General features: G+C 31.0%; 1 protein-coding gene across 1 annotated transcript; it reads left to right on the top strand.

The window, feature by feature from the left end:
- Positions 1 to 7,652: 7,652 nt before the first annotated feature.
- On the top strand, positions 7,653 to 10,662 carry LOC132925241 (uncharacterized). The gene is made up of 4 exons (XM_060989651.1): positions 7,653 to 7,677; positions 8,953 to 9,756; positions 9,800 to 9,964; positions 10,508 to 10,662. Exons 1-4 carry the CDS (start codon positions 7,653 to 7,655, stop codon positions 10,660 to 10,662), a joined length of 1,149 nt encoding a protein of 382 aa, XP_060845634.1.
- The last annotated feature ends 3,181 nt before the right edge of the window (positions 10,663 to 13,843 follow it).

Here is a 13,843-nt window from a genome sequence, read left to right on the forward strand (position 1 = left end):
GTTCAAAACTGTTCACATTCACATAGACACATCTCACATTTCACTGTTGACGTGCATTTAATATTAAATATTATTTATTACATACACAAGATACAACACTTTATTACCTATGTAATACATAATGGATGTTCAGACTTCTAGTAGAATGGTAAGTTACATTAATTTATAAAAAATTAAAAAATACTAAATAGCATGATATTAATATTATTTGGTGGTGTGCTTTTATTAACGCGTGTTAGTAGGTACTGTAGGTATTGTGTATAGTACATTAGTACCATAGGCGCAAATAGCGTTTGGGATTTGAGCGGGGAGGCTAAAGTCCTACTTTAATAATATTGAATAATCATAAAACAAAATGTAGGAAATGTTTTTTTAGTATCAGACAATTGTTAGAAAGGTACTATGAGTATGGTAGAGAAGTGCATCTTTGTTTCGTGGACTTCAAACAGGCGTACGACAGTATTATAAGGAGAAAACTATGGGAAGCACTGGAGGAATTTGGTATACCAACCAAACTAATCCAGCTGATAAAAGAGTGCAATACCGAAACAAAATGTAGAGTAAAATTTGCAAATACACTGTCAGAAAGTTTTGAAGTCAGGGCTGGCCTAAGACAGGGAGATGCGCTTTCTCCAATACTTTTCAATTTGGCTTTAGAAAAAGTAATTAGATCCCTCCCTGCTAGACAAAATATGGAAATTCTGGAACAGAACACTACTTTAGCATACGCAGATGATATCGTAATAATTGGTAGTTCTCGAATTGATGTGGAAATGAGAACTGCAGACCTAATCAAAGCAGCAGAACCTATAGGATTAAAAGTCAATCAAGAAAAGACCAAATACCTAGTAGTATCAAGAGAAGAGAGGGCTCTGGATGATATGCTAGTGGATGGATATGTATTCCAACAAGTAACAGATTTCAAGTATCTAGGAACTAGAGATCAGCACGGGCCGGGCCAGCCCGACCCAGCCCGTGCCCGGCCCGACCTATACCGGGCTTGGTTCCGGCCGGGCCATAATTTAAATATTACGGGTTGGTTATAGGTGGGATCGTAATATTATTCATTGGGCCGGGTCGGGTCCGGGTCGGTCAAAAATAAAACTTATTAATTTAATTCGTAACACTATGTGATCTAGGTTATCTAAATTAATAATAATAATTGTATTCCCAGACTGTATGATATTTATAAATAGATCACTGGTAAAAACCAATAATACTATATACTAATACTTATCGCTATTGTTGTGCGATTATGTTTTTCATTTAATCTTTATTATTTCGTCGACTGGCAAGACATAACATTCAAATTCAATTAATACACAATTACACGCTGAACAGTGAACACGGTCCAGTCGAAAATTGATACTTCACAGTTTTAATTTTATTATTGTGCGATTGTGTTTTACATTTAAATATTTAATCATTTTATTTTTTTGTCGTCTGACAAGATATAACAATATTAAATTAACACACGTTGAACGGTGAACACTTGGACACTGGACAGGTCTCACGGTCCGGTCTATAATGTCAGGTAAATAAATGTTTTTTATTAATTTATTATTATTAAAGCTTTTTACTTGGAGATGTACTAATTTATATTGTATAGGTATATTTCACTTAAGATTTTAATGATTAGGTGTAGACTGTACTGTAGGTACTAAAAACAAAAATATTATATTTGTACAATGTACGTAATATTATAAATATTATAAAATCCAGCCTTATGAATTTAAAAATTGTAAATAATAATAATAGCATGTTTTAAGTCTTTAAGATAAAAAGTAATAGACAATATTATTATTATAAATATAATAGTTGCATGACAGTATTATAAATAATATATTATGCATTAAAACAATTTAATTGTAATAAATTCAGTCTTATGAACAAATAATAACATATTTAAAATAATGAAAACAAAAATTAATAATTCTTACATAGTTAAATAACACAATAATGTATGAAAACCATTTAAATTTTATAAATTCAGCCCTATGAAGCATTCGACCTAAAAATGTATTTTTAAATTGAATTAAAATTGAATTTGTTTTTTTAGACATTGAAGATGATGTAAATGCAAATGAAAGAGAAGATGGTGACTCTACGTCTACATCATCCTTTCAATATTCTGAACCATTAAAATCAAAAAAAAACATCCAGAGCAAAATTATTTCAGGTGAATGTATTTTAAGTAAAGTTGAAGGCAGAAGTGGTGTTTGGGAGTCGTTTGTAAAAGTTCTTTATAAAAATGAAATGGATACAGGTTTTGTAAGTTGTACAAAATGTAAAATACTTTTAAGTTATACTGCATCCAATGGAACATCACACTTAAAGAGGCATAAATGTGTATTAGTAAATAGATCTACATTAAGTATTGACAATTATTTTGAAAAAAAATATTCCTACACAAGTTGCGAATGAAATGGTAGAAAAGAGTGTGAAAATGTGTAGCTTGGATTTACGTTCTTTTGAGTTTGTGGATGGAAATGGTTTTAAAGAACTTTGTCAATATTTAGTTAATTTGGGTGCAAAGTATGGACATCTAGATATTGATAGTTTACTACCCCATCCAACAACAATTGCTCGAAATACCATTAAAACTGCAAAAGAGTTGCGTGACAAATTAATGTTGAAGCTTATGCCATATTTTTATGAAAACCGTTGTAGTGCCACAACAGATATGTGGACGGATGATTATAAAAAACTATCTTACATTTCTATCACTATTCATTATATAAATGAAAACTGGGAACTTAATTCAAATGTTTTGCACGTTGGACAGTTCCCTTATGACCAAAAAAAAACTGGAGATAATATACGAAATAATTTAAAACAATTTTTTAATCAGTGGTTAGATAATGAAGAAAGCGGAGACAATTTTCTTTCAAAAATTACATGGGTAACTGATAAAGGTTCTAACATAATTAAAGCATTGGATAGAAACAACCGACTTAATTGCTCTGCACACATTTTACATAATATTCTACAAACAACATTTGATTTCACAAAAACCAATTCAAAGGATCAATTAATTAATGAATTGTTAAGTATGGCTGTTGATTTTAGTCCTATAGAAAAACTAATATCTGCTTCTAAGTCTCTCGTTAGGTATATGAAAAAAAATGGTGACAACAATTTGCTTTCTAGACCTTTAGTTCAACATGTAGAAACCAGATGGAATTCCAATTTGGCTATGTTGCGTGCTGTACATGATATGTATGATGAACTTATAAAAATATATGGTGCGGAAAATAGAAAAATGAATGACATAAACAAATCATTATTATCCAAATTGATCTTCTTTTTAACTCCATTCAAAGAAGCATCTGATCAGTTTGAAGGTACAATAAGACCTACTATACAACTTGTGCTACTTCATCGGGCTAAGTTATTAAAACATCTTAATAGTATAGTCTCTGAGGAAAAATATGACGATATATTTAAAAATTTAGCACATCGAACTCTAATTATTTTTAAAGAGAAATTTAAAACTAAGATTTATCATGGTATGGCTTTATTTTTGTGCCCACCATTCAAAAAGCTGAGAATGGTCGAAAATATAGACGAAAGACAAGGTGTTATTGAAAAAGTTAAAATAGAGTTATCAAAATTGCAATCCAACCTCATTTCTAACTGCAGTCAGTCTGAACCTGTACCGATTGAAGAAACGATTCAATCAGAAGAGGATAATATTTTCTCTGAGTGGAAGGATGATTGCTTGCCATCAGACAATTATAATGATTTTAACAATGAACTGAACATTTATCAAATGGAATCATATAATCAAAATCAAGATATTTTACAATGGTGGAAGGAACACAGTGATAAACTTCCTCTAATGGCTAAACTTGCATCAAGAATTTTAGCGATCCCTGCTAGTAGTGCTGCAAGTGAGAGGTCTTTCAGCACATCAGGAAGAGTTATTGAAGAAAGAAGAACACGACTTAAAGGTGATACTGTTGACTCCCTTTTATTTTTAAATGATTTCTTCAAAAAGAAAATGTAATTATTATAATATATTTAAATTTTAATAAAAATTAATATCTTTTCCTTTATAATAAATGTATTGTCTTTATGAAATGTTTTTGTCTACTATGTCAATACTGAAAGGAAATGAAAGTTTATGTATATTTTTATTTTCAAACGGGCGTGGTCGGGTTGGACTTTGAAAAAATTACAAACGGGCCTGGTCGGGTTGGAATTTGAAAAAATTACAAACGGACCGGGCCTGGACAATTTATATGTTTAACCTTTGGGCCGGATCGGGCCGAAAAAAACGGCCCGTGCTGATCTCTACTAGGAACTAATATAAACAACCGTAACAATATGCACAACGAAATCAAATTGAGAATTGCATCAGGAAACAAGGGATATTATGGTGTCGGCACCGATGCGGTCGGGACATTTGCGGTCGGCACCTTTTTTGTGCCGTTTGCGGTCAGATTATTTCTATCCACCTGATTATCTAATCTAAGGTATATATATATTATATTATGTACTAAATAATTATATATTAAATTGATTCTATATTTATTGTAAAAATATGTTTAAAATCGTATTATTATTGGATTTACCGATTTTTTGCTGTTTGGTTCAATGGTTGTTTATGGGTATTATTATAGATAAAGTGTTAGAACTTTGGAAGTATTAAATTAAAATTGTATTATGTCAATTGTTACATGTAATCGATATCCATCGATAACATTTACTCAGTCTTTAGTATAGTATACACCTTTGTAGAGTTCGTATAGTCGGTATATTATAGTGTTATTAAAATGAACGATTCTTTAGAAATTTTGGAAACTACTAAAGGAAAAGCTTAGCAGTACACAATGGTTACCAATATAGGAGGTATCGAAATAATATTGTTGAGGGATGGAACAGTAAATTAAATAAAATATTAAATAAGCCACAGCCAACTTTTAATGATTTGTATCACTGTCTAAAAAAAGAGGCTGAAAATTCTGATTTATTATATGAACGCAGTTACTTAAATATGGAAGGCAAAAGAAGAAAAAAAACTTATATACAATTAGACCAACGAATCAAAAAGACTTTAGCTCAGTATGAAGTTGACAAAAATTTGACAAAATGTTTGAATATCATTGCTAATATTCAAAAATTAGAATAAGTAATATAATATTATAATTTATAATATAATATTAATAAAAATGATAGTAACAATAATAATAATAGTAATAATAAAAAAAATAATAATAACAATTATAATCTTTTAAACACGCCAGTAAAAAATACTGTCAGTCCTAAGCCTGAAAAAGTGTGAAGGAAAGTTCAAATATAACATGTACCTACTTATATATTATAGTATATAGAATAAATTTATATATTATATACTTTAAATTTAGATATAAATAAGCTGACCGCAAACGGCACGAAAAAGTTGTCGACCGCAAATTTTCTGACCGCAAATGTCCCGGAACCGGATATTATGCACTTGCGAAATTGTTTAAGTCGAAACTTTTGTCCAGGAAGTCAAAAGAATATTTATATTCCAGCTTTTTACGACCGGTCTTGACGTATGGCTGTGAAACCTGGTCGGTAACTAAGGGAGATGAGGAGAAGTTAAACATATTTGAAAGAAAAGTACTACGTCGAATATATGGCCCTGTAATTGAGAATGGGGAATATAGAAGAAGAACTAACCAAGAAATATACCAAATGTTCAATAAACCCATTATAAGTTCGTATCTAAAAAGCAAAAGGTTAGAATGGGCGGGTCATATTTGGAGATCGGACGGTATTGCAAAAAATATTTTCATTGGAAGATTAAACGGTAAAAGACCTAGGGGCCGACCAAGACAAAGATGGGAGGACATAGTGAAAACGGATCTCACGGAAGTCTCAGAAGAATTAATAAGGATTGAAGATAGTGAAGACAGAGATAGGTGGAAAGATGTGGTTGAGGCAGCGAAGGTCCTAAACGGACTGTAAATGCTTAGGTATATAAGCTGTATTTTGTACTATTTCTATCTATTCAATCGTTCTCCGCCGATCGACTTGTGATCGTGCTTATATACTAACCCTAGTACGTAAGATTAATTTGCAGAACCGACGCAATAAATTTATATATATTATCAGTCGTAAAATTCTATTGTTTTTATATTTGTGTTAGGGTGCCTTCACTCATCATCGTTAGTTGTATTATTGCTATAGGAATTAACCAGCCTCTTCATTTCCCCATTAAGTTATACAGTCCACGTTCTCCCTCCTTACAGGGTTATCGAACTATTTGTCGCAGTAACAATAAAATAATCGCACACGACGGGTTACGTGTAGACTGCCGTCCGTGCGCACACACACACATGCGCGTCAACTCGTCCGCCGGCTTCTTTGTGCAGCCCTATCGCACAACTATTTTAATACAATTTAGGTCCCAATGACCAAAAAATGGGTGATAGGGAGTTTCACAGAGACTTCAACAACGAGTTCAGCGTTGTACCAAAAAATTGGTTAACTATGACAGCTGGTCAAGATGGCCGTACTATTGTTTACTGTAAATGGCCACCACCGCCAACTATAGTTTCTAGTGACATAATAAATTCAGCAATTGAACCGGAGATTGATTGGCCAAGTTATAAATACGGTTGGCAAATAATGGTTAAGAATTTAGTAAGTATAATTCACTGTTAATTGTTATCTATATATTTTACACAACTATACAAGTCTGACATAATACCAAATGTTATTTTGACTCTTTACCTACCTACAGTTTCCTAACTTTAAAGATTACAAATATCAATTATAGGTAATTTTAAGAAAGCATGGCACCATAAATTTGTTTTGAGCTCAGACTCATCTACGACTGAAGTTGACAAGTCAAGTCAAATAATAAAAAACTATTTATTCAAGCTCAAAAATCTAATTTTGATAAGTACCTAGTCAAATTCAGAAGAATCTGAAGAAGAAGGTAAAGTATATACCTATAAAATATATTATATATTAAAATATTTATTTTCTATTATGTTGACCTATTTTACTTTAAACCCTAAGGTATGTAGTGTACATAATGTAGGTATGGGGTAAACAACATGAAAATATTTATAATGACTGTTCAAATTAACAATTATATTTTTTTTAGGATATAGTATATTGGACCTGCAGAGTACAGAGAAAAATACACACAGTATATTATCTACTGGCTACTCCATTCAGCAAATGGTAAATTATAATAGCTATATACCCACTTAATTTTATTTTTATATAATTCCAAAGAATTCCAGTCAGACACTGAGTATCTAAACAAATATAAACTTGGAAGTTCCACAAGCCGTGGAAGATGGCTTTAATCAGTGTGACACGTCGTATGTACAAAATAATAGTCTACATAGAATTACTGTTCCACAAGCTTCGAACAAACAAATGGTAATTATTAAAATAATAGTAACTTTACTAATTAAGTTCAGTACTTAATAAATAATTTATAGTCAATTTTAAGTGTTCAACTTGGTTGTACTACTTGTGCACAGAAAGGCTCCTATAAAGAAAGGCATGTAGTGTTCTTGGAAAATAACTCCCCTCTCAGAACTAATGAGTCATTTAGGAATAAAGTTAATGAAGAATATCATAAAAGAGATTAGAGTTATTACCTATAAATATAATTGATTTGGTCTGTTTAGATTATATGCACAATGTATGTATTGGTGTTACTAAAAGGTTAGTTGAATTTTGGGTTAAAGGCAAAAAAAATGTACGACTTAATGAGACTTCCAGAGAACAGATTTCGATTGATTTAATAAATCGTAGAGTTTATGTACCGACTGAGTTTAGTCGTTTACCAAGAAAAATAGAAGATATTGACTAGGTACTGGAAAGCAACGGAATTAAGATCTTTTCTGTTCTACTTTGGCCCTATTGTTTTGAAAGGTAAACTAAACAGACAATTTTATTCGCATTTTATGTTGCTATCTTGTGCAATCAAAATTTTAGTGTGCCCTATTCTTTGTCAAACTCAAATTAATTTAGCTGAAGAACTATTAAGACAATTTGTTATTTCATATAATTCTTTATATGGAAAACATTTTGTATCATATAACGTACATAGCTTGGTACACTTACCTCTGTATGTAAGAATTCATGGTGCTTTAGACAATTTTGGATGTTTTAAATATGAAAATTATTTACAGGAGATAAAATATTCAATAAAAGGGGGAAGATATCCTCTTCAGGAGTTATCTAACAGAATATTAGAAAAACAAAAAGCAGTTTTGTCTACACCTATATTACCATTTCAACATTTAACACTTAAAGAAATTGAAAATACAACTTCTTCTTTGTATTATAAATTAAATGATACACTTTTTAAAAATATTATTTTACATGATTTAAATATCTGTATTAACATAGAAAAAAAAAGAACAAGTATATTATCTTACAAAATGATATGCTTGTTGTTGTTAATCATATTGTAAAACCTTATAATTAGGGCTAGGAACTTCTAGAAATTTGCATGTTTTTCAATAATCATTAAAACATAGCTAAGTAATATAGGAATTTGTTTCATGGTAATACGAGTTCATATTTAAAATTTATAGTTCCATATTTTGCATATTTGACCATTTTTTAATTATAAGTGCATATTTGAGCATTTTTAATATGAAAATGGTAGTTTTATAATTATATAAATATTTTATACAAAAAATTTTAAATTTAGATCGATTTTCTAGACCAGAAATATTAATTTTATGGTTTTATATATATATAATTAGTATTGCTGTTTTTCTCGCCGAACGCTCCCATTGTTATTTATGGGCTATGGCCTTAATGGTATACCAGTGGCGTATTTAGTGGGGGGGGGGGGCGAGAGGGGGCAATCGCCCCGGGCATCAAATTTCAAGGGGCATCATTTTTTTAAATTTAAAATGCTAATAATAATAGTGTTTCATGATAAGTTATTTGTGCTTACTGCCTCAATTATTATAATTTATAAAGATAACAATGACAATACTCGACCGAACACGCGGAATGATACTCGATGGGCAGCTAGACACGAAGCTTGTTCAAGTCTTTCTCAAAACTGGACAGAACTTCTTAAAGCATTGAACGGTTTTGTTGAAAATCCAATAGAAAATTCTAAGACAAAATGTGAATCAACTGGGTTAATAAAAAAAATGAATAGATTGGAAATGTGTATTCTTGTGTCATTTTGGAATGATATTTTAGAGAGGTTTAATAGTACAAGCAAGAAATTACAGACTATTGAAATTGATCTGACAATTGTTATAAACCTATACACATCTTTAATTAATTATGTAACAGATTTAAGAAATACTTTTTCACACTATGAAAAACTAGCTATGGAAAAATCTGAAATTAAAGAGTATAAAGTTGTCAGGAAGAAGAAAAGAAAAATTCCATACGATGAATCATGTCAAGGCGACACATCATTTGAAGCTAGAGAATCATTTAAAATAAACACATATTTTGTCATAACAGATTCATTACTTTCAGAGTTAAGGAAGCGTAAAAGCTATTATGATGATATTAATACTATGTTCGGATTTTTTTCAAACATGATTGATTTACCAGTAATTGAAGTGAGAAAGAAAGCTACCAAATTACAGAGTCAGTATCCTAAAGATCTCGATGGATCATTTATAAATGAATGTATTCATTTTCATGGATACTTAAAAAGTTTACCAGGAATTGTATCACCAAAATCTATTTTAGAGTTGTGCAAAATCATCGAAGATCACAATATAGCAGATGTCTACCCATATGTAGATATTGCGTTACGTATGTTGTATGTATTTATGCTGTCCGGTTTCTAATACTTCAGCTGAACGGTCATTTAGTGTTCTGAAAAGAGTGAAATCATACTTGAGATCTTCAATGAATGACAACCGTTTAAACAATTTGGCAATTTTAAATATAGAATGTGAGATAACTAAATCAATTAGTTATAATGAGGTCATTGAAGATTTTGCTGCCCAAAAATCTCATCGTAAAATATAAAATATGTTAATGTTTCTTTTGTTTAATTAAATGTTTCAATTTATGTTATGCTTCATATTATATCATGTTCTAAATTTCTATGTATGATAATGTTGTTATTTTTTAATGATCATAAAACAAAGGTAAATAAATGTTAAAATTTTGGGGGCAACAAATTATATGTACCCAGGGCATCAAATCTCTAAATACGCCACTGTACCTCACACGTGATTTCGATAGGCGATAGCCGATAATGTTACCAAAATAACATTCTATGAAATTATGACATATAATCCCGTAGACAGGACGTTTCGTGATATTTTTGATTAGTTGACAGTTGTTGTTATGCGTTCTTCGTGTCGTGTTTTCGAGCTGTGATATTTTCTTTTTGAAAAGTATCGTACTATTGCGTGAATTCTCAACTAAATAATTAAAATGCCTAGATCAAAGCCTAAACCTTATGATCGGCTAAACAATTTTGTAAAAGAATTCGATGAAACAATATTTTTGGCAGATAAATCTGTTTTATTTTGTAAAATATGTGATATTAAAGTTAGTTCTGAGAAAAGATTTACTGTTATTCAACATATTAAAACAGCAAAACACATTCAAGGTTTAAATCGACTACAATTGAAACCAACTAAAACTCAGCTACTTGCATCCACGTCTTTCTCCAAGAAAAACGATTTTAATAAAGACTTATTATAAGTTATAATAAACAAGAAATCTATTTGGTTGTTCAACAGTTTTTCAAATCCACTTCCTTTTTTATGAGACCTATACTCTTTTTTTTTTTTTTAATTTATTATTTTAAAATGTTTCAGCACTTTAGGTGCTATTACAAGTACGGTACATTACATTACATTAACAATTACAATTTAATATTTACATATTTTATGTTAGTGATTACAGAGGTATAATAGTTCATAGTTAGGTTTGACATTATTTGTTGGTTATTCTTCGTCTTCTGATGAGAGCTCTTCGGTGTCTGATATGAGAATGTCTTGAGGCAGTCGGGGTCGCAGTCGCCTATTTTGGGTTTTCTTTCCTAGTTGGTAATGGCGGGCTCCGTCCGAATCTTTCAGCTTGGTGTGAAAGTTTTTAAGTTGGGTTTTTATCCCAACTAGTAGTTGTGAGAAGTCTGTTTCCACTCTTACTTTGAAAGATCTGTTGGAGATGAAGGATTTGATAGTTTTGAGTGGGTATTCAGGGAATTTTAATATTTTTAATTTTTGTTCAAGCCCACTTGCCAGACCTTATCAAAGGCATGAGTTAGGTCTAAGAATGCTGCTGTGGTATATTGCTTTTTTTTGGAACCATGTACAATTATTTCGGATATGCGCTGGATTTGGTGGCATGTGAAGTGTTTGGTTTTAAATCCGAATTGATGTTTCGGGATAACGTGAAGGGTTTTATCCTATTCAACAATATTCTTTCGTACAGTTTGGATAGTGTTGGTAGTAGACTGATTGGTCTGTAGCTAGTGGGGGAATTGGCTGGCTTTCCTGGTTTGTGAATAGGGACTATTATAGCATGTTTCCATGTAGAAGGGAAGGTAGCAATGCGCATGGCTGAGTTGAATAAAGAGGCTAAGTAGAATAATGCTTTTGATGTCAGGTTTTTTAGGATTTTGTTGGTTATTAGATTGTGACCTGGGCTTTTCTTACTTTTAAGTTTAGATATGAGCAGTTGAATTTCTTTAGGAGATGTTGGGATGATAATGTTATGCTCATTGTTAGTTGAACTCGGTATTTCATTTGGGCTTTCTCTTTGTGGAATAGTGTCGTCTTCCGTAGTGAAGCAGGTTTCAAAGTATTCAGCAAATGCTTCAGACTTTTCAAAGTTGGTGTACATATGTTAAATAGGTAGGTACGTACCTACCTACTTAATTAGTAATTATGTTCACATAATGTAGATATGTCTAATTTTCTTTCCTCTGTAAAGTATTGGAAAAAAAGAAATGTATGATTTTGAACCATGTTATTTTACTAAGGTACCTACCTAAAGTAAAAATATTACTAATATGTTATGTTAATTTCCATGTAATAATATTGAGTACTTATCTTACTATTTATTCTATTGTATAACTTTTCATTATAACAATACTGACGTCTGACGGACTGGAAAAAGTTCTGAATCTCTGTTGTCAAAACCAAACTGTAAAAACACTATGTGTTTAACACAATAATTATACTAACTTTTCTAACGGTTAGGTGTATGCTAGTAGGTGAAAGGCGTAGGTCAGTTAGGTAGGTAAAATTAAGAATCCCAGATAACGCTGTGGTTCGATTCCCGGTTGGCGGATATTTTTTTAATTCGATTTAAAATAATTAGTTTCATATTTTATGGCAAATAATAACATCTATGTTACATCTAATAAATGTTATAAGTTGATTTGAAATGTTTATGAAATATAATATAGCACGGTATTTATTTGGTACATTTTTGATGTTACATACACATTACTTGAACACATTCGATTTGCATTGCCGTGAAATAATGCATCTATGTTTCGAAAAATGAGCGTACACTGTTTCCTGAATATCAGCAAAAACAGGGCATTAAATGTTTCAGCAATGTTTTTCATACACGTATGCAAGTCGCATTGCGATGTTACACGTTCCAATAAAACATCGCTGAAACATGGATACAAGAATTCATTGCACAGTGAGTGGTGAGGTAAAACAAAATTATTAATAAGCTAATCTTCAAGAGGTATATCGAAAAAAAATATTTCTTCATCATCGCTGATAGTGTTTTCTTCTATAACAAAATATACACAAAAAGAAATTGATACTTATTTTCAACCTTTTTTTAAAATTTTGGTGAGGGATAAATATGCTTAGTATTTTTTACCAAAATTGATGTAATTAAATTCTTTAAACGCTTTTACAAAATTTGCTCCACTATGTGTTACTGTCGATGTAATATGTTAAATTTCCAACGAAAATTCAGAAAATATGCATTGGTTCTAGTTTTCTTCTATTTTTTCATGTCTCATAAATCTCAAATCGCTTAAATCTCTTACAAGCTAACACACATCTGCGGCGTTCATACTGTAATTTTTATTTATTGTTCATTTTATATAACTTTTCTTCGTATACTGTTAATAAATTTAAAATTTTAAAATTTGTATCTAAATTAATGTAATATGAAGTATTAACTTTTATTATACTATAATTAGTAGTTTTATAGACATATAAATTACATAAATCTGATTCCTGACCCCCCCCCTCACTGGCCACGCTATGGTGCACATGTATAAATGCGTAATTTTACGAGCTATAAAATTCATAATGGGTCATGGTTCTAAAAAATGCATATATTTTACAAAAAACGCAATAAACATGAATAATCTCTATACTACGCGGGTTAAGGAAGCAACCTTAGCATACGCAGCGCTACCTGTGGCCGTTTAATCGTGCGACTCATTTCGGTACGTTTTTTCCTGCGGGCGGCCATATGAGCTTGGTCTTCTCATTCTAGCCTTCATGCTGCAGTGTTATCCTGACGTTATTAATCAAAATACAAAAAATATTTTGTAATCAATAATATATTACCAATTATTATGTATTTTAAAAGAAGCAAAATGTATTACAATAATGTCATTTATTTCTGTTATACTTATCTGTGTTTATCTTTTAAACTTAATACGTTGTAAGATCCAACGTAGGTATAGAAACGAAGCAGCGTTGCGGCTGTCGTGAGATCATTTTTCACTGTGAGATCCAACCACCCAGATCCCATAACGTTTTCATCAAAATCGTCATTAAATAGGTAAATGAATGTTATATTGTTATTCCAGCTCAGAATTAGCCGGATCTCTTAAGGTCATGTAACAATCGTTACATCATTATTTATAGTTAATAAACATAATATGTACAATATA

This window comes from Rhopalosiphum padi, chromosome 3 (genome assembly GCF_020882245.1).
Source record: "Rhopalosiphum padi isolate XX-2018 chromosome 3, ASM2088224v1, whole genome shotgun sequence".
In the NCBI taxonomy this organism is placed as follows: domain Eukaryota; kingdom Metazoa; phylum Arthropoda; class Insecta; order Hemiptera; family Aphididae; genus Rhopalosiphum; species Rhopalosiphum padi.

What these genes read in the sequence shown, in the direction of transcription:
- LOC132925241 (XM_060989651.1), top strand. Translation starts at nt 7,653, where the DNA reads ATGTATGTATTGGTGTTACTAAAAG. An exon ending in ATATGTAGATATTGCGTTAC is followed by an intron (nt 9,757 to 9,799) that starts GTATGTTGTATG and finishes CTAATACTTCAG; the next exon opens with CTGAACGGTCATTTAGTGTT. An exon ending in TGCTGCCCAAAAATCTCATC is followed by an intron (nt 9,965 to 10,507) that starts GTAAAATATAAA and finishes GTGATATTAAAG; the next exon opens with TTAGTTCTGAGAAAAGATTT.